The following is a 25,327-nucleotide window of genomic DNA, read 5'->3' as shown; positions in this document are numbered from 1 at the left end:
TAGAAATAGGTGACAAGGGGCCACCTGGGTGGCTCTGTCAGTTAAGAGGCTGCTTCCGCTCAAGTCATGATCCCAGAGTCCTGGGATGAAGTCCTGCATTGGGCTCCCTGCTCAGCAGGGAGCCTGCTTCTCCCTCTGCCCCTCCCCCCAGCTCATGCACTCTCGCTCGCTCGCTCTCTCTCGCAAAAATAAATAAATAAAATCTTTTAAAAAAATAGGTGACAGGGGAGTACATATTACATATACATAAATTTATATTTATGAAAATCTGGGAAAGAAGTGCAGCACGGGAGGGTATGCGGCAAAGCACCAGTGTCCTGCTAGAGTGTCCTGGCAAGTGGGGGGGCCGGGTGGCTGGCGGAGTTGGGGTATGGGCTTATAGACTCTTTCAGGAACGAGGGGTGGGGCAAGGATCTGATGTTTGTTTCCAAATGGAAAGGGGAGCAGAGGGAAGGAAGATTCTGGAAGGCCGGCCATCCTGATGGCCACCCTGTTTTGGTTCTGAAGGACTTGGGGTCTTGGCCACAGCTTCTCTGAGAGGAGCCGTGACGTGGGGCCAGGCGTGCTGGAGCTCTCACTGTCGGGTCGACCTGGGTTCATGCTGGAGCGCCCGAGTCCCCCTGCCAGGACGTGTCTAGATGTGGACAGCTCTGTGTGCCAGCAGAGGCTGTGGGGAGAAGGTGGGGGTCAGAGGTGGGAAGGTCAGTAGTTTCTCCAGCTGAAGGCAGAGGCTGGTCACCAGGACCAGCTGGGTCAGGACCTGTAGTGAGGCAGAGTTTGGTGTCAGAAGCCCAACAACCCAGAGGAGGCTTGCAGAGGATGGTGGGAGTCCCGGGCAGTGTCATTTTCCCCCTTAGAGGGGAGCCCAGCCCTCCCGTGCTCTCTCTACACAAATGGGGGGTCTGCATGCCCCTCTCTGGGGACACCCTCCTCCCTTGCTGGAATCTCCGAGAAGGGGACGGGGAACCTGCCCACCTGTCCCCCACCTGTTTAATGGCGGCCGGCTTTCTTGGACCTCTTAGTGGGGAACTTGCAGCCGCGGAAAGCGTCTGTGTCACGGATATGCTGGCCTTTGAACTTGGCGGGCGAGGCACAAGTGGCATCAGGGCGGGAAGTCTTGGCTTCCAGCCACCTAGAGAGACAGAGAGTCGCTGGACTTGGGGGAGAGATATGGGAGTGCGGGGGGAGGGGACGGCAAGCTGGAGGCCAGGACAGACTTATCTATAGGGTGGCCTGGAACCGTCATCTTCAATGTGACAAACTCCTAGGCTCCCACATCTACTAGGTACCAGATCTAGGACATATGGCCCAGATGTTTCCATGTGGGGCCAGGGTATCTCCGCTCTGTCCCCTGAGAGTGGGTTCCGGGGTGGGGGCCGTGAGGAGGGGGGTTGTTCTCACCTCCGAAGACCCCGGAGCTGGCAGGTACACTTCCAGGGGTTGTTGGTAAGGGTGAGGGTCTCTAGGCTGTCGAAGGGGAAGTTGGAGGGCAGCTGGTTCAAGCGGTTGTTCTCCAGGTGGACGTGTTTCAGGGTGGTCACACCCAGGAAGGCACCGTCGGAGAACTGGGGAGTGAGGTGGACAGGAGTGAGCACCCCAGCCCCAGCCAGGGCCCAGCCTCTCCCAGCACTATGGTCCCAGAGGACAGGGTCCTTCCCTGGACAGAGCCAGTGGCTCGGCGAGGAGTTTCAGCATGTCTAGGTTCTTTCCAATGATCTAATCCGTACAACCCCCTATTGACATAGGTGCTGGTGTTTCCAAAATGCAGATGGGGTACTGGGCAGGGAGGGGGGACGTCAGGTCTCTTGCCCAGGGTCACACTAGCGAGTAAACAGTAGCTGCAGGACCACACCCAGCTCCTCTTCCCCTGGCCCCATGCTCCCTGCACAAACACTGGGACCGGGGAGGCAGCCAGAGTTTGGCTCCAGCGGCCCAAGTTGGCAACTGGTGAAGCTGGTCAGTGTTTGGTGGGATGGGCAATGAGCCCAGGCTCCCCGCAGCCCCAGGGTCCTGGGACTTCCCCCAACTCTGTCCTCACTGCTCCCTCCCCCACTGCTTGCCAGAGGCTATTTGTGGAGTCTCCTTGGTGGGGCCTTTGGCCCGGCTGGATGGCTCCAGAGGAAACATTCTATTGGGGCCCACATCTTGGCCCAGGCATCACAGTCCTGCCTGGCGTCCCCTGCCCCAGATCGGTCCCTGCTGTCCTGCTCTGCTCCCCACTAAAAGCCCACTCTGGCACTGGTGGGCCACGGGGACCCCTGACTTTATCTCTGGAGGGGCCGGGGCTGAAGATGGGTGGGCTCCATCCACCCAGACAAAGGTTGGCAGCCATCCAGGTATGGTTCTGCCCTCGTCCCTGTGCCTGTGGCTCAGGGAGGGGTGTGCAGTTCCCTGGAACAAGACTGCTCTGGCGACGGTCTTCTACACCTTACCCTGGTCCCCACCCAAGCTTCCTGGCCAAAGCCCCTGTACCAGAGTGATTTTCCAGCCCCTAGGAGGGATTCTGCCCCAACCCCAGGCAGCCCCACCTGGGTACCACCGGCAGAAAGGACTGAACAAGGCTGTAGCCAGGAGATGGGTCTGGTGATCGGGGTGGCCAAAGAGTTGTCAGTGGTCTGGGGGACACTGAGGCACAACCAGTCCTCTCCACAGGGGGACACCTGGAGTCTTAGGCCAAAGGCTAACAGTGCTCCATGGCTCTCGCCTTTGCCCCTTCACAGAGCCCCTGAGTGCCATTCCTGCACCCTGGGGAAGCCCCTGTTTCCTGGGCCCCCTCAGTAGAAATGGACCTGGGAACGCAGTGGGGTGTGGATGTGTGTGAGCAGGAGGAGAGGGAGGACATTCGCCAGATCCTCTGGGGGACATGGAGGAGGTCTTCTTCCTGGGGCTGTTTGCTTTCCCCTCACGCCCTGGCCCCCGACCCTACCTCAGCATGCACAGACACCCCCCCCCAACCAAGAACAGGGTCTCTTTGTGGGCCTGATCTGCCCAGCTCCTCTGGTAAGCTTCTCAATAAACAAACCTTCCTTTATGGGGCGGTAGGATTACTGGAGACAAGAAAAACACAGCAGAGGAGGGACGGAAGGCCCAACAGGAAGAGGGGGCTCCTACCCACAGCAGGGGGGTTCGGGAGCACTGGACATCCCTCCCGGGGGCCACTGCTGGAGCCAGGTCTGTCTATAAGTAGGAACCCTTGGAGGGCAGGGGCTGAGACTGGGGACAGGGAAAGCAGGACAGGATTTGGGGTGGGGATGAGGCAGGATTAGGCACAGAGGCAGCTGAGCGGTTTGCCTTGGAGACAGCCAGAGAGACAGAAGCAATGTTAGGGAAGAAGGGATGGTGCCCAGCCGTGGCCCCAGATCCGTGGGGCCCCTTGGCGGAAGAGGAGCAGGGATGGAGCTCGGCAGCCAGCGGCTCACCTTCTCCAGGTTGGTGTCGTCCAGCCACAGGGTCTCCAGGTACCTGCCGAAAGACTGGAAGGCACTGTCAGGAATGCTTTTCAGGGGGTTATGGGACAGCTTCAGCTCCTCCACTACCCGTAGCTTGCTGAGAGCCGCCGAGGGGTAGCTGGACAGCTGGTTGCCGTCCAGGTGGAACTTGGCGAGGTTCTCCACGTCGTCCAGAGCACCGGGCTGCAGCGAGCTGAGGGCGTTTCCGGACAGGTAGAGCCAGCGCAGGTCCTTGGCGCCCTGGAAGGCGCCGGCGCGCAGCTCCCGAATCTTGTTGTTACTGAGCTGCAGGATGAAAAGGTTGACCAGCGGGGAGAGCAGCCCTCGGGGCAGCTCGGTCACCTTGTTGTGGTCCAGGTAGAGGTAGGTGAGCTCGGTCAGGTCTTCGAAGGCGCCCGCACGAAGCACGCGGATGTCGTTGTGGGACAGGTACAGGTAGATGAGCTGCTTGAGGCCCCGGAAGGCACCCGCCGCCACCTCGCGGATCTGGCAGTGCTGCAGGTGCAGCGACACGAGGTTTGGCATGGCCCGGAAGGAGTTGGCCGCCAGCACCGGGAAGTTATTGCGCTGCAGGTTGAGCAGCTTGGTCTTCTCGGACACCTTGGGGATCTTCTGCAGCCCCACCTTGTCGCAGATGACGTGCTGCAAGTCGCTGTGGCAGTGGCAGTTCTGGGGGCAGGCAGCCAGGGCCGGCAGCAGGCCGGCCAGGAGGCCGAGGCTGAGCAAGAGCATCGGTCGGGCCATGGCCAGGGACACCTGGGGCCGGGGCCTGGGGGGCAGCGGCGGCGGCGGGGCGCGGGCAGCGGCGAATCCTCGGCACTCTGGGCTCCGGCCCTCTTTATACCGTGGCCCTGACCGCAGCCTGCAGCCAGAGCCAGCTCCTACGTGGAGCATCCAGGCCACCGGGCTTAACTCCCTCCCGTCCGGAGATGCGCCCCCGCCCTCTACGGGGAGGGGCGGGGCCCTACCCCCAGCTGGCGACCGTGAGGGGGCGGGTCCGTGACCCCTGAGCCTTGTCCCAGAGTCCCAGCACCCTTTCTCCCTGCACTCAGATCCTGCCTCCCTCCCAACCCCCCCACCTCCTTTCCCCATCCTTTGGGGACTGAGGGTGCGGGTGCGTCCAGAGTCCCGAGTTTACACTGGAGAGAGGAGGCGTTCCCGAACTGACTTGTTTGCTCCAGTTCGCGCCCCCATGGCACCCCCCGCCCCGCAATGCACACTCGGCGCGGCGCCCTGGCCCCGGGGAGGGAGGAAGCGGGGCCGGACAGCCGGACGCGAGTCTCGCCGCGGTCGGCAGGCCGGCGGCGCTTTAATGGCACTTTTGTGCGGCGCCCGCTGAGCGTAAGAGCCGCGCTGGCGGCGGGCTCCCCCTTCCGGCTGGACAGCGAGCCAACCCGAAGGAAATGGGGGCTCCTTCCCCGCCGCAGGGGCTGCTCTCTGGCCCCTCTCCCCCAGCACAGGGCTTGAGTTTCTGTCCCCTGCACTCTATTCCGGTTTTCCGCGGTTGAAGGCTAACCCGAAATGTGGAAACGGGCGGAGAATGGGGAGCGTCCCTCAGAACTCGCAGACACATCTGAAGACCGCAGGCACCGAGTAGGGAGAACTGAAGGAGTACAGTTGCACCATCCCCCCTCCCCACCAGTCTCCCCGCCCTTCGTCTCCCTAAAATACCTCCCTCGCCTCATCCCCACCGCCAGTGGTCAGGACCTGCCCCTGAGGGGTCTCTCAGGGTGGCGGCCAGAGTGGCGCCAAGGTGTACTTGGCAGAGGCCACACCTGGGCAGTGGCCCCAGGACTATGGGGGGGGGTGTCAGATCCTGGCTACCAGGGACCAGCCCTGGATGGTTCTGGGCAGCCCTGCCCCGGCTGACCAGGTCTCTGTGTGTCCACTTGCCAGCCACCGTGTCCGGATTCCTGTGGAAAGTGGAGGGGAGGCAGGCAGGGTCTGAGCTCTGGGCTGCAGGGTAGGGGTTGTTGTCTGTGTTTGAGAGGGGGGAGGGGCAGGGCCAGCCCTCCCCCCCAACCCCCAACCCCCCCCCCCACAGTGTGCCAGGTAAAACAGAGGAAACTGAGGGAGGCTGGGAGGTGGAGGATGGTCAAAGGTCTGTTGTCTTTGCTGATCAGGAGCCTAGAATACAGGGTAGCTAGCTCCTCTCCCAAGCTCCTTTTACCCATTGCCTCTGGGGGGGTGGGGTCATAGTTAGCTCAGAACATTCTCTGGTGGTATTTAGGCTCCTCCAAGGCTGGCTTCTGGTTTTCTGCTGATCAGGACGTTCCAACCACTAGAAGTGTTGGGTGGGGAGGGTGCCACTGGCTTATAAACACTCGATTTGGCTACATTTTAATTTTGATGGAAGTAAACTTACAGGAAACTCTCCGAAGCTGGGGGATCACCCACCCAAGCCCAGGCATTGTCCCCCAGTTTCCGGTGGGTGGGTGGGTAGGTTGTATCTTCGCAGGTCCCAGCTGGGCCCAGGCAGGCTGGCTTTCTCATCAAGTTTATGAGACCTTCAGTTTGGAAGGCAGGGGTGGGGGATGTTGTGATGTGCGATCAGGAAGGGGGTACGAAGACAGCCTGGGCCTGAGGGAGAGAAGGCCGGGGCATCAGTAACCCAGGGAGCCATGGGCTCAGGCACATGGCTGCTCCAGGAAGCGGAGAGACGGTGCTGGCTAGAAAAGAATGGTTTCCCTGCTCTCTATTTTAATTCAGACCTGGGGCCCCAGCTCATCGAGCTCCTGTGCTCAACACTCTTGTACCTCTGTCTCTGGATCCCTGACCTCTGCCCAGATGCCCTGTTTCCCACCACTTGGCTGCCTTCTGCTTTCTCCCTGGTTCTTTCCCATTCCCCTAGGGTAGCTCGCACTCCCCTCTGTGGTCTCGGGGCTCCCTCCGAACACCCTTTTCCGATCCTCTAGGTGGCTTATGGAACCACGGAGAATAGTCCTGTGACTTTCCTGAACTTCCCCGAGGACACTGTGGAGCAGAAGGCAGAAAGCGTGGGCAGAGTTATGCCTCACACAGAGGTGAGCCCCAGCCCCAGCCCTTCAGACCCCACCGCCCATCCCTCAGCTCAGGCGCATCCCCTGAGGACGTTTATTGCCTTCACTTAGAGACACCCCCTCCCCCAGCTGCAGGGTCCTCCTTGGGCCTGGCCTGGGGCTCTTTCCGTGGGCTGAGGCCTGAGAGGGAAGAGCTGGGGCATTGGCTGAACTCCGCAGCCTCCCTTCCTGTCTGAGGTGTGTTTTTGCCAAGCCCCACTGTCTGTCTCAGGGCGGCCAGGACAGCCTCAAAGAGGAGCCAGAGCACAGCGATTTTTCCTACACAGCTCTTTCTCTCCCACATGCCTCCCCGTCCCCCGCCCCGCCCCGCCTTCCGCAGAGCTCCTCCGTTTGCTTGGCATAAACACTCCAATTCCCAAGCAGCCTGACCCTCCGAGGGCCCCTTGCACCTTGAAGGCTGATCCAGAGCACCTCTCCCTCTGAAATGCCCAGCCGTGGCTCCTTGCCTGCCCCAACGTGGGTGCTTGAGGCCAGCCTGTGCCTGGTTTCCCCTGGCCCCGCTGGGGTCACGGCCCACGCAGCCCTTCTCCGGAGGCTCGCCACCGTCCTGGTGCAGACCTCTCCTGCCCGCTCCATGGAGTGAGTGCGCAGCGACATGAGCCCCTTCCCAGGGGAATGGCCTCACTGCCACTCACTGGGATGCCCACCTGCAAGACAGACAGGGGCAGGCAGAGTTCTCCCCATTTCTCAGATGCAGACCCCGAGGCACACAGACTAGGCTTTTCTTGCACGTTGGCTGTGGCTCCTTTCTCTACTAGGGCTCTCAGACTCTGCCTCTCTGTCTCCTCCCGTTCACATGGCCCGGCCACACCACCTCTTTGGCTTCTTTATTTGCTGCTTAAAGGGAAATAAGAGGAGACTCCCTTCTCTTCTGCACAGTTTGTAATTCTTCAGCTGACCTGGCCCTCCACAGGCCCCCTCTGCTTGCCCAGCACCTCCTCACCTGGGCCCTTCTTCCAGCCCTATCCAGGTGTCTGGCTGGCGGTGGATCCACTCCCATCTTTGTCTCCCTTCCCTGGATTGGGATGGGCAGAGCCGGGGAGGTGGAGGGGTGGAAAGGCAAAGCCGTCCCGAGGGCTCCCCCCCCACTCCCCAAGGTGAAGCGGCAGGAGGTCCCAGCCTGAGGCTGCTCGGTCCCAGGCCCAGATCGTGAATGTGAAGACAGGGAAGCTGGTGGAGCTGAACGCACCCGGAGAGCTATGGATCCGAGGGTACTGCGTCATGCTGGGCTACTGGGGTGAGCCCCAGAAGACCGAGGAGATAATCGGCCAGGACAAGTGGTACCGGACAGGGTGAGGAGGCAGAGAGGCTGGGGCTGGGCGGGCAGGGAGGGGACGCAGTCCGAGGCTGAGCTGGAAACATGAAACTAAAACAGGGAGAACCGTGTCCGCAAAATCTAAGCCAAGACTCACTGATCTGTCCACGGAGCAAGTTCTCATGCGCCTCCCAGGGCTAGCGCTGCTCGGGATGCTGGCAGTCCAAGGGGAGGCAAGATGATGAGGGTCTGCTCTTACTCTCCACATGTCTAAACACCACGAGGACAGTAAAACAGGGTCAGAGGAAAGAAAGCAGTAATGGTGGAGAGGGGCGCTTCTCTGAGACTGGCAGGGAGGGGGATCAGAGAAAGCCTCCGTGAGGTGGACATGTTTGAACTGAGACCCGAATGATTAAAAAAAAAAAAAAAAAGCCCACCATGAGAAGCGTATATACGGAATGTCATGTTCATGCTATATCCCCCAGACTCTAGAGCAGTGCAAGATACACAGTAGGTGCTCAATAAATGTTTGACGAGTAGGGAAGCGACCCAGTTGGAGGAAGCAGAGGTGAGAGGCCATTCCTGGGCTTCCTCGCAGAGACATCGCCGTGATGGACAAGCAGGGCTTCTGCAAGATCGTGGGCCGCTCCAAGGATATGATCATCCGGGGCGGTGAGAACATCTACCCCGCAGAGCTTGAGGACTTCTTTCACACACACCCGCAGGTGCAGGAAGTACAGGTGAGACACCCAGCCCAGGTGAGCCCAGGTGAGCCCAGGTGAGCCCTCAGGAGCAGGAACTAGGGATGGGCGTGGCCATTTCTAATCTCTGTCTCTGGTGGGGGAAGGTGGTGGGAGTGAAGGACTACCGGATGGGGGAGGAAATCTGTGCCTGCATTCGCCTGAAGAAGGGGGAGAAGACCACAGAGGAGGAGATGAAGGCTTTCTGCAAAGGGAAGGTGGGACCCTCAACCCGCCCCAAGCTGATGTTGCTTCGTTCCAACCCTCTCTCCCTGCCAGCCAGCCAGCCCTCAGTCCCACTGTCCCAGTCATCCCCTGCACCCCATCTCCCTAAACCCATGACCTCACCCAGCCTCACGCTTTATCTCCCTCTGGTCTGCAGATCTCCCACTTCAAGATTCCCCGCTATGTCGTGTTTGTCACAAACTTCCCCCTCACCGTCTCAGGAAAGGTATGTAAAGGGACCAGAGAGGGGCAGGGGGGCCTGGGGTCCTAGGTTCCCAGAAGGCTTAGATGGTCCCGCCAATGCCTCCCTCGGCTGTGGGCAAAAGAGTTTGCTCAGAGGTTGGCAGTAGAGTGACCAAGTAGCTCATCCTTGTTTGTCCCAGACTTTCCTGGCTTTACCCTAAAAGCTCCTCAGTCTCAGGCAATTCAAGCCAGCTGGTCACTGTTGCTGGCAGAGGCCCAAGCCTGGCTCTCACTCTGTGCTTTTTCCTCTAGATCCAGAAATTCAAACTTCGAGAGCAGATGGAACAACATCTAAACCTGTGAATAAGGGATTGGGGGGGGTCCTCCCAGGCCCTCCCTGCCCTTCCCCCACATTCCCGCCTGTCTTTGGGATTTGACATAAAGAGTTTCTGTGTTTTCTTTGGTTGTTGGTCTCTTGCTGGTGTGCTGTCTTGGCAGCTGCTATGGGCTGGAGAAGGGAGGAGGCACTTTCAGACCTCGCATTCCTTGTCACGATGGTGCTAAGTACTCTGGTGTGCATTATCGACTTAATTTAATGCTCATTCTATCCCTTTGAGATACCGACCTGATTTTTTTTTTTTAAGGTATACTCATTGCTTTTTCACATTGTCCAATTGGTCCAGCAAGAAGTATTCCTTTTAAAACAATAAAAGCTGGGGTGCCTGGGTGGCTTACTCAGTTAAGCATCTGCCTTTGGCTTAGGTCATGATCTGGGGTTCTGGGATGGAGCCCCATGCTGGGCTTCCTGCTCAGCGGCGAGTCTGCTTCTCTGGTTCCCTCAACTTGTGCGCTCGCTCTCTCTCTCACTCCCTCTCTTTCAAATAAATAAATAAAATCTTAAAAAAATAATAAATGCTTTCTTTTTTTCTTAAATTTTATTTATTTATTTGGCAGAGATCACAAGTAACAGAGAGGCAGGCAGAGAGAGGGGGGAAAGCAGGCCCCCCAGAGAGCAGAGAGCCCGATGCGGGGCTCCATCCCAGGACCCTGGGATCATGACCCTAGCTGAAGGTAGAGGCTTTAACCCACTGAGCCACCCAGGTGCCCCAATAAATGCTTTATTAAGATAATATTGCATATACTATCTGATTCACTCATTTGAAGTATCTTACTCAATGTAAGTTTTTAGTGTATTCATAGATATGTGGAATCATCCTCTAAATCGATTGTTTTTCACTGAAGTACAGTTGACACACAATGTTACATTAAAGTCCACTTTAAACATCATCACCTTAAAAAGAAACTCCATAACCCTTAGTTATCATCCCACATCCTGTTATTCCCCTACTCACCCCAAAAACAACCCATCTTTTTTAAATAGATGAGCCTGGGGCTTCCTTGATGCGTGGTCAGATCCAGCATGCTGGAGCTTGACCCAAGAAACAAAACAGCTAGGTTCCTAAAAGAGCATCGGTTTCCAGCTCACAGAGGCCAAAACTTTCCTGCTGCTTTCTGTACTCACCTCCCAGTGTGTGTGCCCCCTCCAGCAGCAGCCTTCTCTTTACTTTTTTTTTTTTTTTAAGATTTTATTTATTTATTTGACAAGAGCAAAGGAGGGAACACAAGCAGGGGGAGTCGGAGAGGGAGAAGCAGGCTTCCCGCTGGATAGGGAGCCAGATGCAGGACTGGATCCAGGGATCATGACCTGAGCTGAAGGCAGGCGTTTAATGACTGAACCACCCAAGCGCCCCTCCTATTTACTTTTCAGAAAATCAGTGGAAGTTCAGGATCCTCCCAGTGCCTGGCACTGTGCTAGGCGTTTTCATATGCATCTTCTCTTGAAAATTTCCCAACAACCCTACCAAGTAGGCACTAGCCCCATATCACAAATAGTGAAACTAGAAACTCAGAGAGGTTCAGATTCTTACCCAAGGCTGCACAGCTGGAATTAGAACCCAGCTGTCTGGCTCCAAAGCCCATGATCTTTCCACTTTATCAGATTTCTTCAGGTGCTTGCTTCTGCAGCCTTTCACCTGCACCGCCTCTTTCCTACATACATCACCTTCTACTCTCCCAGCCGGTGCCCAGGTTGGGCTGATCCAGGGGATAAAAGCTTTCTCTCCTGGCCAAGCCAGCTGCCCCTGGGAATTTCTGCACCTTCAGCCTCCAACCCCTCTCCTTCCCCCACTGACTCTACGGCCCTCGCATCAGATCCGCAGCAGAACAGAGCACACTGCCCTGGTATCCAGCAGATACCGAATTCGCATCTGTCGCCCTTTGTCTCTTACTGGTTTGGCTCCCTCCTGTCTTAAGCACCTGTACTGCGACCCGGTTTTGTGCATCTGGATGTTCCCAGTACCCAGCCCTAAGCCAGGCACATAAAATGTGAAGGAACTGATTGAACGGACTCAGAATTCCTGGGTGGGTCGAGGAACTCGCCCTCGGACAGGGTGAAAAGAGGACTGTGGCTGAGCCCCGTCCCCGCCCTGGAAAAAGACGGACACGCGGCTGCGGAAAGCGCGTCCGTGACCGGCAGGTGGCGCCGCAGCAGCGAGGCCCCGGGCCCTGCCGGGACGTCTCGGGACGCGAGGCCCGCGGTCACCCAGCCGCTCTTCCTTCCGCCGGGGCGGCCCAGCGGGCCCGGCTTAGCGCACTCCCGTGCGCCCCGGGCGCGTGTCGGCCGGATGTCTCGGCGCACCGGCCTCTTTCAGCCACAATGGGCGCCATGGCGCTCCCCGGGGCCGGAGCCCGGGCCCGCGGCTGCACAGCCGCGGCTAAAATGGCCCAGAGGCGCCGCTACGCGGAGTATGCGAGAGGATCCCCGCGTCGTGGGCCCCCGGTCTCGCGCGCTGCGCTTTACGTGCACGTGAGTGGGGCGGGGGCGGGGGGCCAGAGCCCACGTGGCGACTGGCAGTGCAGGGAAGCCACCTCCTTCTGTCCCGGCCTCCAGACGAGGTCTGGGACAGGACGCGGTGCCCTGGCAAGAAAATGCCCTGGATCAGAGACCTGAAGCCTTTGGTGTTCACCAGTTCCGTGACCTTGACCAAGTGATTTCCCCTCTGAGCCTCAGTTTTCTCCTAATGAAGTGGGCATAATATTCCCTGTCCCACTGGCCTTGGGGAGTTAGGTGGCTTAGATGGTGCAGCCGCTGTTGATGACTTTGGGATGGGGATGTGTGCAACGGAACCCTACAAGGAGCCAGGGCCCCTGGGGTCACCCCTCGCCCCGCTCGTCCACTCCTGCCCCCCAGTGGCCGTACTGTGAGAAGCGCTGCAGTTACTGCAATTTCAACAAATACATACCCCGCGGCGTGGAGGAGGCAGCCATGAGGAGCTGTCTGGTGACCGAGGCTCGGACGCTGCTGCGACTCAGCGGGGTGCGGAGGTCGGTACTGGGGCTGTAGGCAGGGTCTTGAAAATTGTTTGAAGGGAGTAGCTAGGACCGTTGCTGGTGTCCCGGAGGACTCCCCCAGGTCTCATCTTCTCCCTCCTCTTTCACCAGGGTGGAATCTGTGTTCTTTGGTGGGGGAACCCCCAGTCTGGCCAGTCCCAGCACCGTGGCCGCTGTCCTGGAGGCGGTGGACCAGGCAGCTCACCTGCCTGCAGACTCCGAAGTCACACTGGAGGCCAACCCCACTTCCGCCCCAGGCTCCAGGCTGGCTGCTTTTGGGGCAGCAGGGGTCAACAGGTTGTCCATCGGGCTTCAGGTAATCCATCTCACCCACTGCATCCCAGGACACCTACACCTGCAGTGCTGTCTCTCCTCTGGTCACATTCATTAACTGGGCAAACATTAATTGAGCTCCTCTAGGTACTAGGGCCCAGGAGGCACGGGAAAGTGTATGGTGACACTTATCACTGCTTAATTGTTGCTGTGCTAGACCACAGGCTCTATGAGGCTGGGATCATGCATGCCTTTTTTTTTTTTTTAATCACAGTATTCCAAGTACCCACCATAGTGCCTGGCACATAGCAGACACTCAAAATTTTTTGTTGCATGATTGGAGACAGAGGAGAAGGCAGGCTGGTCATCAGATCATTGCAGCATGGAAACGGCTGCCAATAAAGGGAGTCTGGACAAAAGACTTTCAGAGTACAGCCCTGAAGGGCATCTCAATCTGGTGAAATCCTGGACTGAATGAGGAGGAGGACTTCCACTAGAGGGTGTGGGAGGAAAAGACACAGGATATGGAAGAGTCTTGCATGTTCTGGGGAGCTAGGAGTCATTCTGTAACTGGAGAGGCTGGAGGCAAGGCAGCAGGGTAGGGCCCAAAAGCCTTGAGCATCATATTAGGGAATTTGGGGTTTTGGCCTAGTGATGATAAGGGACTTGTTGAAGGTTTTTAAGTAGGGGAGAAACATTCTTTTCAGGTTGACTCCTGGTATTTCCATATCCAGTATTGTCTACTCTTCTGATACATCTACCACTTATTATAGAGTTTGGGGTCAGGGCTTTGTCCTGATGGGATATGCTGAAAAGGACACATCATTTCTAAGCTATTCTGGCCTCCACATGCTTTTCTTAAATCTAATTGTGGGGAACCATCAGGGAAATCTAAATGAAAAAACTTTTTTGGGAGCACCTTACTGGCTCAGTCAGTGGAGTATGTGACTCTTGGTCTCAGGGTCAGGAGTTCGGGCCCCACAGTAGAAATTACTTAAGTAAATAAACTTTTTTCTTAAAAAGACTTTTTTTGTGGTAAGAACAGATAACTTGAGATCAATCTACCCTCTAACCAAATTTTTTAGTGTACTGTATGGTATTAATAACTTTAAGCACAGCGTTGTACAGTAAGTCTCTAGAACTTACTAAGAGACGTTTTAAAAACTGGCCTGTGTTCTTCAAAAATGTCACGTCATGAAAGACAAAGGGTGAGTATCTAGACGCAAAGAGATAAAAGGAACAATGAGAGCTAACTGCAGTGTGTGACCCAGTTGGATCCTGGATTCGGGTGGCAAAGGGAAGTTACTAGAGTGGGCAATATTGGGACAGCTTTGAATATGACTCTGTATTAGATAATGGTGTCGTGTCAGTGTTACGTTTCCTGAACTCTATAATCGGACAGTGGTTATGTAAGAGAGTGTCCTTGTTCTTAGGACATGCGCACTTGAGTATTTAGGGGTACAGGGGTACGGTGTTTAAGTTAATTACATGAAAGCCGCCACATTGCAAGTGCTCACTAGCATGTGGTCAGTGGCTCGCATATTCTACTACAATGTTCTATATCTGCAGTGACCTGTACAGTAGCCACTGACCACATGTCAGCAAGCACTTGGAATATGGTTATTAAAATTTAGCTAACTTAAAATTAAATAGCCACATGTGGTTAGTGTCTGCTGTATTGTATAGTGCAGACAGAGGACATCTCTGTCATCCCGGAAAATTCTTTGGTCAGTGCTAGCCGATCACTTACTGCCAAATGATTCAACATTGTAATCACATCCGTGTATATTTAGAGACAAAGCAATGTGGCGAAATGTTACTTGTGAATATAAATGAAGGTGTTTATGGTACTGGTCTTTCAGTTTTTCTGGAGGTTTAAAGTATTTTTCAAAAAGGAAAAACTTAAAAACACTCTTGGCTTTGGAGTCAGACAGTCCTAAATTTGAGGTCTTTGTGTGACCTTGGACAAGTTACTTGGCATTTCTTTTTTTTCTTTTTAAGACTTTATGTATTTATTTGAGAGAGAAGGAGAGAGCGAGCACACAGGAGAGCATGAGCGGAGGAGGGGGTAGATCCCAGGACCCTGGGATCAGGACCTGAGCCCAAGGCAGACGCTTAACTGGCTGAGCCACCCAAGCGCCCCTAACATGTCTAAAGCTTGGGTTTTTTTTTGATCTATAAAGTAGAGCTAATGTCGGAGGATTATCAGGATACATTACATGTTGTTTAAAAATGCTTTGCGGAGGCACCTGGGTGGCTCAGTGGGTTAAGCCTCTGCCTTCAGCTCAGGTCATGATCTCAGGGTCCTGGGATCGAGCCCAGCAGGGAGCCTGCTTCCCCTCCTCTCTCTGCCTGACTCTCTGCCTACTATGTGATTTCTGTCAATTAAATAAATAAAATCTTAAAAAAAAAAAACCCAAAAAAAACGCTTTGCGCACAGTGAACTGTAACCCTTGGTCATGGCTTGACCATGGCCTTCCGGCTCCCTGCTGCGTCCTGTGTATCTGTCCTCAGTAAGGTCGGTCACATGTTCCTGTCTGTCTCTGAGCTGGCCTCTGTGCTTATACCCGACCTTCTTTCCTCAGTCCCTGGATGACACCGAGCTCCAGCTGCTGGGGCGGACACACTCGGCCCGCGATTCTCTGCAGACACTGGCAGAGGCGCGGCGCCTCTTCCCCGGCCGCGTGTCTGTGGACCTGATGCTGGGGCTGCCTGCCCAGCAGGTGGGGCCGTGGCTTGGGCAGCTGCGGACACTGCTGGGCTGCTGTGACGACCACATCTCCCTCTACCAGCTGAGCCTGGAGCGGGGCACCGCACTCTTCACCCACGTGCAGCGGGGCACCCTTCCTGCCCCTGACCCCGAGCTTGCTGCTGCAATGTACCAGGAGGGACGGGCCATGCTCCGGGAGGCCGGCTTCCGCCAGTATGAGGTCTCCAACTTCGCCCGGAATGTAAGTGCTGGGGAACAGGCAGGCTAAGCCGGGACTGGAGAACTGTGGCCCTCTGGGGAGCGTGGTTTCTGCGGGCTGCTCTCCAGGCCTGAGCTAGGACCTTCTATCCTTTTGGCCCTTACCTTAGCAGAAAGGGGCCCACCTTCTTCACTCTGAACAGACTATTCCCTCCCTCCCCGCAGGGGGCGCTCAGTACTCACAATTGGACTTACTGGCAGTGTGGTCAGTACCTTGGCATTGGGCCCGGTGAGTCCCCCGTGAACCTGAACCGTGAATCAGAGAAGGATGACTCAGGAGCAGAACGTCACGGCTGTGTGGCCTTTGGCCACTTATTAACCTCTCCGAGCCTCTCTTTCGTTCTGCATAAAGTGCAGCCACAAATAACACAAATTTTGTAGAGCCATTGAATATATATTTTGAGATGCTGGACGTAGCGCCTGGCACTGTGGTTTTCAGTTGTTAGCACGTTTATCAGAATTACCGGGAGGGCCTGTTAAAACACGGATCACTGGGCACCACGGCCAGAGTTTCTGATTGGACGGGCTGGTTGGAGTAATTTACATGTCTAGCATATTAGATGATACCTGTCCAGGGACCACATCTTGAGAACCACTGATTCAGCTCTGAGCTGACAAGCACGCAGCATTTTGTGGCTACTGAAATGGGGTTGCTTGATGTTGCCAGGGGCCCATGGGCGATTTGCGCCCCAGGGGGCTGGGAGCCACACCCGAGAGGCTCGGATCCAGACCCTGGAGCCAGACAACTGGATGAAAGAGGTGATGCGGTTTGGACATGGCACCCGAAGGCGCGTCCCCCTGGGCCGGCTGGAGCTGTGAGCATCTGAGGAGGGCCTGCACCCCCAGAGCCGTCCTGCTTTGCCCTTCCTCCCTCCCTTCCCATCCCGCATGTCCTTATATGGGTGTTTAAGTATGGGGGAGGCCAATGTCTCCTCTGCAAGACACACCGATGGTTGTTCTCCCAGGCTAGAGGAAGTTTTGGCCATGGGGCTACGTACGGACGTGGGGATCACTCACCAGGTAAGGCGGTGGTGGGGGGCTGTGGCACACCACTTCCTTCTCCTGGGTCTTGCAGAATCCCTCTCCCTTCTGTGCACGCCCACAGGCACCGCAGATGCAAGCCTAGTTCTCTGGGCCGGGCAGCTGGAGGTTGGCCTTGGCCCAGCCAGGACCTGATGGGCAGAAACCCTGGGCAGGGTGGGGCCATGGTGAGGACCCTGGACTAGGGCTGCAGCCCCTCCCTCCCACTCTAGATGGCATGAGTCATTGCAGAAATCCCTGTGCAGAGTAGCCTGGCCAGCTATCCGCATGGTCTCTGCACCCCTCCCCCTTCTGGTTTCCCAGCACTGGCAGCAGTTTGAGCCCGAGCTGAGCCTCTGGGACGTGTTTGGAGTAAGCCAGGAGGTGAAGGTGCTGCTGGTGCAGGGCCTGTTGCTGCTGGATCACAGGTGTGTCGTGGTGGGGGCAGGAACCAGGAGGGCCAGGGAGCCCTGACTATACAGATCCAAGGGCCCAGAGAGAAAAGGACTGATGGGGGGGCAGTGGCTGGGGGCTTCATAGTGCTGGAGGGCGAGGATTGAAACTGGTAAGATGAAGCGGTCACACTCAGGCCTCTTGGTTTTCCAGGGGTCTTCGGTGTTCCTGGGAGGGTCTGGCTGTGCTAGACTGTCTGCTGCTGACCCTCCTGCCTCGACTCCAAGAAGCCTGGGCGCAGAGGACTCCCTCCCCTGTGCAAGGAGGATGACCAGACATTCCTGTGTCAACAGGATCACGCCAGGTGGGCTTTGGGGGCAGGACTGACACTCTTCACTGGCAGGTGCCGTCTCAGCGCCCAGACTTGGCAGCCCCAGGGGCATGGCTACAACAAGGTGCATGGGAGGACATTTCTGGTTTGGGAACTGGTATCAGGTCCACCCATCACCACCACAGAAGGAGTAATGGATTCTGCAAGTGCCTCTTGTTAGTGGGTTCTAAAGCAAATCCTGGCTGACAAGAGATTCTGAGAACTCAAGCTCTCAGGCTTCTAGTCCCTACAACATAGGGCAGGGCATAGAGGTCCCCCTGGTGTGTGCTGGGGGCCCATGCCTACATTTAGTACAGTGGCCTGCCAGACTCTGAGGACAGTAGGAAAGATCAGAGCAGGTCTTACCCTTTCTCTTTGGACAACCATGTTATGTCTGGGGTGCCAGAGCCTCAGGACCCTCCTGCGAACCCCCACTTCCCTCCCCTCTACACCCCTTCCCTCCAGAGAGTGAAGGTAGGAGGGATCTAAGCAGGGAAAGGGGAGGAGAGAAGAAAGAATCCAGGAACACCCAGAGCCTGGTAATTTTCCCCTGGCCTTTTACCTACAGAAACATTTGCCTGGTTTTATTTAAACAGCCTAACAAACTCAGTGAGCCCGCCTTGACCTTGGTCTTCTTTGTCCAGCCTTCTTCCCTGGGGGGTAGAATCCTTCTTTGGGGGGCCGAGCCTTGGTCCAGGGCTGAGATTCCTTCCCCCACTGTACATTCCATTTTGAAAGATTCCAAGGCTACAGAAAAGTTAAAAGCACAGTTCAGTGTAAAGCGCATAGCCTTCTCTGCGGGGTGTCTGTACAGTCTGGAAAGAGCAAACATTCGGAATGTCACCAAGGACATCTCCGACCTGTAAAAAGAGAAAAGAGCCATGTTTCCAGACGTTATGCTGAGCCTGTAGAGTTACTGACTGCTAAGTTTTGGCCACATTTACTTTACCTCTGAATAGCCAGCTCGCTCGCTCTTTCCTTTTCTTTGCTGCACCCTTTGAAAGAAAGGTATAGACATCAAACATTTCAACTTGTATCTCTTAAGAAAAAGAACATTCTCCTGCATGACCACAGCCCTGCTGTCAACCAGAGAAAGTGTCCATTCATGCAGTGACGTGTGGTCCTTTTTGTTATTTTCCCCAAATGTCTCCAAAACACCATCAAGTTCCTTGGCCAGGGCAGAGGGTGGGGGGAGGGGGGAAAGGCCACACAGGCTCCAGGGACATTTTATGCTTTACTTATGGCCATCCCGTATGTTTGGTTTCTTTTGAAAAAACCTCCTTCCTTTTTGTTTATTTTTATAACAGTAGATTTTTCCGAGTCGAGGCCACCTGTCTTACAGAATGTCCCACATTCTGGGTGTTATGTGTTTGCTAATGATTGGGTTTAGGTAAAACAGTCTGGCAGGAGGTACACACAGATACTGTGTAGCTCAAGGTACGTAATACAGCAGGTCAGCCCACTCTCAATCATGCTGATTTTGATCACATGACGAAGGGGGTGGATGGCCAACCTGCCCTGCCCGTCATCCAAGTACATTTTTCTTGGGAAATGAGTAGATTATCAGTAGGGTGATACCTTGAGACCAAATGAACGCCCTGTTCCCTAACAGTCACTGCAGCAATGGTGCCAGCATTCCCTACTGATCCTTGCTGAAATCTGTGACTCTAATACCCTGTCCACATTTGTAACTGCCGTTCATCCATAAAAAAAGAGCTTTCCCCATTTTTTTTTTTAAGGGCTGAAACTTTTTTTTTTTTTTTTAAAGATTTATTTATTTGACAGAGAGAGAGATCACAAGTAGCAGTGAGGAATGCCGAAAAGGAGGGGGAAGTGGTGTCCCTCCCTATGCGGGACTCAATCCCAGGACCCTGAGATCATGACCTGAGCTGAAGACAGAGGCTTTAACCCACTGAGCCACTCAGGTGCCCAAAGGGCTGAAACTCTTAACCTAGAAATTGTTTGCAGGGTGTCAGTGTATGTGAGAGAAACAGACAGGGGTAAGGGGGAGAGAGAGAGAGAAAGGAAGGGGGCATTTTCCTGTGAAGAGGCTCTGTAACTTTCTTACCTTAGCATATCAAAGGGTCCTGTGATGTCAAACATAATTTAGTACGGGTGCTCATCGAAGCATGTTCAGCTCAGCCTCTGGCTGGGTGACTAAGGATGGGGTTCCCTGCATCCCCTCCGATGTGGGAGCACGTGCGTTTCCTGGGCACCTAGTGGGTGTGAGTATCAGTCCTTCTCTGACCCTGCAGTAAGGTGGTTAGTGTTACTAGCTCTACTTTGTTCATGAAATATTCAGCAAGCACAAAGGGTGTGCTCAGCTAGGGGCGGGGCGTGCAGACCCACCCAGCCCTCGAGGAACTCACTGCTGGTGTTGATAGATGGGTCGAGAGATAAAGCCCAAGGTTATCAGTAAAGATGGGGGGGGGCAAGCTAAGCCTGCTGGGAGTTTGGTTTTGAAGGGCCGGGAGCTAGAAAGGGTGCCAACGTTTTTGTGTGTGTGTGTGTGTGTGTGTGTGTGTGTGTTTACCTCCCCCTCCGGCCCTGGGGCAGCTGGAAGGGTGAGCTGTGCTCCTGGGAGGGAGGGTGGGACGGACACCTTTCTTCCCCAGCCTTCGCCTGCGCTTGATACCCAAGAAGTGAGCACGGGCTGGGGCAGCTGCCCCATCAGATAACCTAGCACACTCGGGTTTCTCCCAGCTGCCAGGACTCGTGCTACCCGAGATGTCTGGGCCCTCCCTGCTGGGGCACCTCTCGAGGCAGGTGCAGAGGGCTTAGACGGGAGCCAGAGCCCAGTGGGGGCGGCATGGATCACCTGTGACTGGGCCTCCTCCCACCGGCGGCACCCTGATCAGAATCTCTGGCAAGTGGAGCCCAAGGCTGCTAGCTTTTATTATTATTTTTGTTTGTTTATTTTTTAAGAGACAGAGATTGCAAGTAAGCAGAGAGGCAGGAAGGTGGTGGGGCGGGGGGGGGGGGGGGGGGTGGAAGGAGGCTCCCTGCTGAGCAGAGAGAGCCAGATGTGCAGGGCTGACTCTGAGGACCCCTTGGATCATGACCTGAGCCGAAGGCAGAGGCTTAACCCAGTGAGCTAGCTTTTGCATGTGGGCCAGTTTGGGAAGCGCTGACATTTCCCCCTTCCATCCTGAGGGGATGAGGTTAGGAGAATCGAGGGAAACATGGCTCCTTTCTGACATGATGCCGTGGAGTGGGGTTCCATGGAGTGGGGCCCATTTGTCTTGGGCCGTCCATGGTTCATTCATCAGGGGGTTCTCCTCCGCCCTAGGGAGGCTCTGGTTGTCATCTTCCCAAACGGCGGGCTGAGAGCACAGGAACAAATGAAAGGGGACAAGAAGCCACTTTGGGGACGAAGTAATGAGAGGAGTTGGGGAAGTGGAGTATGTCTGAGGGACCAAACCTTCCACGGGCTCTAAGAGCGTGTTACCAGTTTTTTTTTTTTTTTTTTAAAGATTTTATTTATTTATTTGACAGAGAGAGATCACAAGTAGGCAGAGAGGCAGGAAGGGAAGCAGGCTCCCTGCCGAGCAGAAAGCCCAATGCGGGACTCGATCCCAGGACCCTGAGACCATGACCCGAGCCAAAGGCAGCGGCTTAACCCACCGAGCCACCCAGGCGCCCCGAGCGTGTTACCAGTTTAAGCCTTAAACTGAGTTGTCCCCATCCCCTACCGGGCAGTGTGTAGTGATTTTGTTTTATGGTATTTTATTCTCTTTTAGTTATTTTTTTTAAGTAGGCTCTACACCCAACATGGGGCTCGACCTCGAGACCACAAGATCGAGAGCCACATGTTCTACTAACTGAATCAGCCAGGCGCCCCAGGACGGCTATTTTACTTTATTATTAATTTATTTATTTACTTAAGATTTTTTTTTTTTTTTAATGTATTTGACCCAGAGAGAAAGAGAGAAGGAGAAAGCAAGCAGAAACAGGGGGAGCGGCAGGCAGAGGCAGAGGGAGAAGCAGGCTCCCTGCTGAGCTGGGAGCACGATGTGGGGCTGGATGTGGGGCTTGAACCCAGGACCCTGGGACCATGACCTGAGCCGAAGGCGGACGCTTAACTGACTGAGCCACCCGGGCACCCCCGTGGGGCAGCTATTTTAATTTTCATTTTACACATGGGGACATTCAGAGAGATTCTTGACTCAAGTCGTATGAGGAGAAAGTAGCACACCTGGTGTAATGCTTCTGGACATCCAGAACTTTCTGCCACATCGTCGTTTCATAACAGGTTGGTTAACCTATCTCTTAAATTAGGCAGATTTCTTTTTTTTTTTTTTTAATATTTTATTTGTTTATTTGACAGAGAGAGATCACAAGTAGGTAGAGAGGCAGGAAGAGAGAGAGAGAGGAGGAAGCAGGCTCCCTGCTGAGCAGAGAGCCCGATGCGGGACTCAATCCCAGGATCCTGAGATCATGACCTGAGCCGAAGGCAGCGGCTTAACCCACTGAGCCACCCAGGCGCCCCAAATTAGGCAGATTTCTGACCGCTTTCTGGCCTCTGTCTCTCAGGCTTGAAGCTGCTGTGTCTGCCCGGCACCAGGTAACTGGACTTGAGGTGTCTGTTTTCCCTCCCGAAGAGGCACCAACAGCGAGGCGGTCCCCTTCCTGGGACAGGACTACATGCTGCAAAGAAAAGGACTTGAAATAGTAGGATTGCTGTAAAGTCTGTGTTTTTGGCTCCTGGCCCCCAGGAATTCATATCTGGAAACAGAGTCCCCAGGGGGATAGTATTAGGAGGTAGGACCTTTGGGCGGTGACTAGGTCATGAGGGTGGAGCCTTAGTTTTTCTAAAAGAGGCCCCAGAGGACCCCCCTCGGCTTGCTCCACCACCTGAGAAGATGCGGACATCTGCAAACCAGGACGTGGACCCTCCAAGGACCCGAAATCTGCCTGCACCTTGATCTTGGACTTCCCCGGCCTCCTGAACTGAGAAGTAAATAGTTATTCTTGAACACACCCAGGTTGTGTTACTTTTGTTACAGCAGCCCAAAGGTGCTAAGACAAGGTGGGGAATAACTTGGGTGGTAGATTGCATTAATTGTTCAAAATGTCTACTATCCCTCCTTGAGTGCTGCTCCCTGAGGATCCACAGGAGAGGATCCGCCTGCCCTGTTGGACCCGGTTAGGGGGACCATGACAGTGGCCTTGAACTGCTGTAGGAGCCCAGGGAGGGGTTGGGTGTGGGTGGCCCTGTCTCCTCCCTCTGCCACAGAGGCCTGCCACGTTCGGGTAGAGACTGTCAGTCTGGGTCCCGTAGTGAATATGGGTGCCGATCACAACAGATAGAAGCAGGAGTGAGAAATCACCATTTTGTTGTTGGAAACCAGTGGGTTTTCAGGGTGTCACTGCAGTGTAATTGAGACCGCGCCGGCTGATACAATCTGTAATCCCACCATTGAAAGATGGATGACCGTCAGGATTCCAGTGGGTGTCTGTAGGAATTCTTACATGCAAATGAGCATGTTTACACACACAGGCTTCCAAAAATGGGAGCATCTCAGTCTTGCCATGGAACCTTCTCATACCTAATATGTGGTGAGCATCTCTTCGCGTCAGATCTGTGTCCATAGCGTACCACTGTGTGGGCATGCCAAAATTTGGTTTTCCAGTTCCTTTTTGGTGGAACTGAGCATTTAAGTGTTATTTTTGTAAGCTCTGTGATGGACGTCTTAGGTAAATATTTGTACGCCATTTCCTTAGGTTTAGGATGAGTCCTAAGAAGTGGGATTACTGACTCTGAGGATATGCACATTCTTGAGCTCCGCAGTGCCAAAATACCCACCAGGAAGTTTGCCTGGATTTCCCCTCTGGCTGGCTCACTAGTGCTCATTTCTCTGTAATTTTGTCAGTAGCAAGCATGATTGACTTTTCCAGATGATCCCAAGCCAGAGAGCCCTCAACCCAGTCAGCTAATGGGCTGCCTTCCTAAGTTCTGCAACTCTTCCGTCCATCTGATCCCTCTCAAGTCAGGGATCCAAGTGGGCACAACCTCTGGGACCACCCAGGTGAAAGGCTGAGCAGGAACTGTTGCCCTGTATTCTAGATTGCATCCGATTTCTCTTATGCAGAGCCCCTCCCTCCCATCTTCCTCTCCCTGCTTCCCCTTCTTTTCTCTAAGGGGATTTTTAAAGCTACTTAAAAAAAAAAAAAATTATTACACAAACAACATTATGGAAACATTAGAATTCTAAATGAAAAAGAAAGAATAAAAAATCCCCACCCATCAGTGGCCCTAACACATTCAGTGGTTTTTACTGGCCTGTGTTCCCTTGCAAGGCAAATGAATGCAAGCTTTTTACCCAGTTGGGCTCCAGCACAGATTTCATTTTGCATCTGCCCCTTTGGCCTCTCCCTGGGTCGGAAGCTTCATTCGTTGTTGTTACATGGCCGTCCTGTCTCATTTTAACTGTTGCGCGATGTTCCAGTGGGTGAATCATTTCATAATTATTACCCTGGTGGAAGTCACTTAAGCGGTTATCCGTTTTCCTCCATTATAAATCATGCTCTGGCAACGTGCTTTTATGGATTTCGCTTCTTTCTTCATTTCAGTTCTTTCCTCCGGTCAGTTCCCAAGAAGGAGAGAGTTTGGGTCAAAGTGCAGGAAGGCACAAATGATTCTTGGTGTGAACTGTTAGAGTTTTCCAGAAGATGTTTCTTTTTCTATTTTCCAGCTCAAAAAATCACAATGCTCTTTTTCAACCATGGAGAAGAAAGCAAAAATTCTACTCCCCAGAAGTTCCCACTACTAACATTTGGACAACCATTCCTCCAGGCGTCTCTCGATGCATTCGTATACATAGAGATGCAGAAATAAAAATAGTTTCTCACCAAAGGGACCATATTCATGTGCCAATTTTGCAAGCTGTTTTTTTACTCAACAGCATGTCCTGGGTTTTTCTCATTGGTTCTGCCACCAACAGGGCCTATGTGGTGGTGTTATGTAGTGTAGTCATAGCTGTGAGCCAAGAGCCATGCCAAGAATTCTATCTGCATTAGCTCATTTAAGCCCCACACCAACCCAGTGAGATAAGTTCTATTATTATCGTGCCCATTTTATAGATGTGAGAACAGGCTCGGAGAGGTAACCGACTACCCCAGGTCCCCTAGGTGGGAAGTGGCGGGATTGGCACTGAGTTTGCATTCTCCAGGGCTCCGAAACCCATGTGTATACAAATAACACATGAATACATTCGTATTGTAAAAAGCACTAACCGTATAAGCATTCCCAGAGCATAGAAAGTAACGTGTGCAGGTCCTCCTCTATACTCCACAGAGTTTCAGCACATGTGTCCATGAAGTTTAGGTTCAAGTGTATGTGACAGAGAACCAAAGTAACATAAGCTAAAGCAAATGAATAATGTTTCTTTTTCTTCCACGTCCAAGAGGTCTGCCCTTGAACCTGACCAACTTACACAGGCCTCCCTTTCGTTGATGACCTTTCTTATTGTGATCAAGCCCCCAGGGAGAGGCCAAATGCCTTTCTGAGGATCACTGGGGGACAAGCAAGGTCTGGGCTCCTGGAGGTTGCTTTAGATCACTGAAGAGGCAAATACCCCTCCTCTGGGTCCCCCCCCACCAGCAATTCATGAACAATACAAATGAGTGATGCAAACTGTCCAGCAGGCAACCCTAATCTTGAACAAGGTCTGCAGGATCCGGGGACAATTCAACAATCCTACTCACACACACCCCAGCTTGGAGGTACCTGGATGTACATGGACATACCTGGATAAAACGCTAAGTGAAGGAAACCAGATACACCAGGCCACATACTATATGACTTCATATATATGAAATGTCCAGAATAGTTACATCCATAGAGATAGAAAGTAGATGAGGGGGTGCCTGGGTGGCTCAATGGTCCTGATCTCAGCTCAGGTCCTGATCTCAGGGTCCTGGGATTGAGCCCCGCATTGGGCTCTCTGCTCGGCTTGGAACCTGCTTCCCCCCTCTCTCTCTGCCTGTATTTCTGCCTACT

General features: G+C 54.3%; 3 protein-coding genes across 7 annotated transcripts in view; 2 read left to right on the top strand and 1 right to left on the bottom strand.

Moving 5' to 3' along the window:
• Nucleotides 1-9,370, top strand: part of ACSF2 (acyl-CoA synthetase family member 2) — a 34,518-nt gene extending 25,148 nt beyond the window's left edge. The window contains exons 11-16 of one of the 2 annotated variants that reach the window (XM_044248710.1): nt 6,365-6,472; nt 7,649-7,800; nt 8,362-8,503; nt 8,611-8,721; nt 8,886-8,954; nt 9,224-9,370. In XM_044248710.1, coding sequence (XP_044104645.1) covers nt 6,365-6,472; nt 7,649-7,800; nt 8,362-8,503; nt 8,611-8,721; nt 8,886-8,954; nt 9,224-9,274 — 633 coding nt within the window. In that variant the 3' untranslated portion in view covers nt 9,275-9,370. The remainder of the gene's footprint in view (nt 1-6,364; nt 6,473-7,648; nt 7,801-8,361; nt 8,504-8,610; nt 8,722-8,885; nt 8,955-9,223) is intronic. The other variant, XM_044248711.1, reaches the window with a different exon arrangement.
• CHAD (chondroadherin) lies at nt 231-4,541 on the bottom strand. 2 transcript variants are annotated; one of them, XM_044248713.1, is made up of 4 exons: nt 3,420-4,541; nt 1,402-1,565; nt 987-1,132; nt 231-760 (listed from the first exon to the last, which is right to left on the bottom strand). In XM_044248713.1, exons 1-3 carry the CDS (start codon nt 4,539-4,541, stop codon nt 991-993), a joined length of 1,428 nt encoding a protein of 475 aa, XP_044104648.1. In that variant the 3' UTR covers nt 231-760; nt 987-990. The 2 variants fall into 2 exon arrangements, with proteins under 2 accessions (XP_044104648.1, XP_044104647.1); XM_044248712.1 differs by having other exon boundaries at nt 231-667.
• A 2,150-nt stretch (nt 9,371-11,520) lies between the features above and the next one.
• On the top strand, nt 11,521-24,103 carry RSAD1 (radical S-adenosyl methionine domain containing 1). Of its 3 annotated transcripts, none has more exons than XM_044248708.1 (10): nt 11,521-11,777; nt 12,162-12,295; nt 12,413-12,617; nt 15,160-15,525; nt 15,708-15,771; nt 16,210-16,357; nt 16,508-16,562; nt 16,887-16,990; nt 17,169-17,319; nt 24,021-24,103. In XM_044248708.1, exons 1-9 carry the CDS (start codon nt 11,628-11,630, stop codon nt 17,284-17,286), a joined length of 1,344 nt encoding a protein of 447 aa, XP_044104643.1. In that variant the 5' UTR covers nt 11,521-11,627; the 3' UTR covers nt 17,287-17,319; nt 24,021-24,103. The 3 variants fall into 3 exon arrangements, with proteins under 3 accessions (XP_044104643.1, XP_044104641.1, XP_044104644.1); XM_044248706.1 differs by lacking the exon at nt 24,021-24,103 and adding an exon at nt 21,859-23,865; XM_044248709.1 differs by lacking the exons at nt 17,169-17,319; nt 24,021-24,103 and having other exon boundaries at nt 16,508-16,750; nt 16,887-16,951.
• The last annotated feature ends 1,224 nt before the right edge of the window (nt 24,104-25,327 follow it).

This window comes from Neovison vison, chromosome 5 (assembly GCF_020171115.1).
Source record: "Neovison vison isolate M4711 chromosome 5, ASM_NN_V1, whole genome shotgun sequence".
NCBI lineage: Eukaryota > Metazoa > Chordata > Mammalia > Carnivora > Mustelidae > Neogale > Neogale vison.
The sequence above is the reverse complement of the archived record's forward strand: the minus strand, read 5'-3'. Positions and strand labels throughout refer to the sequence as shown.

Coding starts and splice junctions, on each gene's coding strand:
- CHAD (XM_044248713.1), bottom strand. CDS start 4,541: ATGGGGAAAGGAGGTGGGGGGGTTGGGAGGGAGGCAGGATCTGAGTGC. Junction 1,566..3,419: donor ACGACACCAACCTGGAGAAG/GTGAGCCGCTGG, acceptor CTCACTCCCCAG/TTCTCCGACGGTGCCTTCCT. Junction 1,133..1,401: donor CAGCTCCGGGGTCTTCGGAG/GTGAGAACAACC, acceptor CTGTCTCTCTAG/GTGGCTGGAAGCCAAGACTT.
- RSAD1 (XM_044248708.1), top strand. CDS start 11,628: ATGGGCGCCATGGCGCTCCCCGGGGCCGGAGCCCGGGCCCGCGGCTGC. Junction 11,778..12,161: donor GCGCTGCGCTTTACGTGCAC/GTGAGTGGGGCG, acceptor CCTGCCCCCCAG/TGGCCGTACTGTGAGAAGCG. Junction 16,358..16,507: donor CCCCTGGGCCGGCTGGAGCT/GTGAGCATCTGA, acceptor TTGTTCTCCCAG/GCTAGAGGAAGTTTTGGCCA.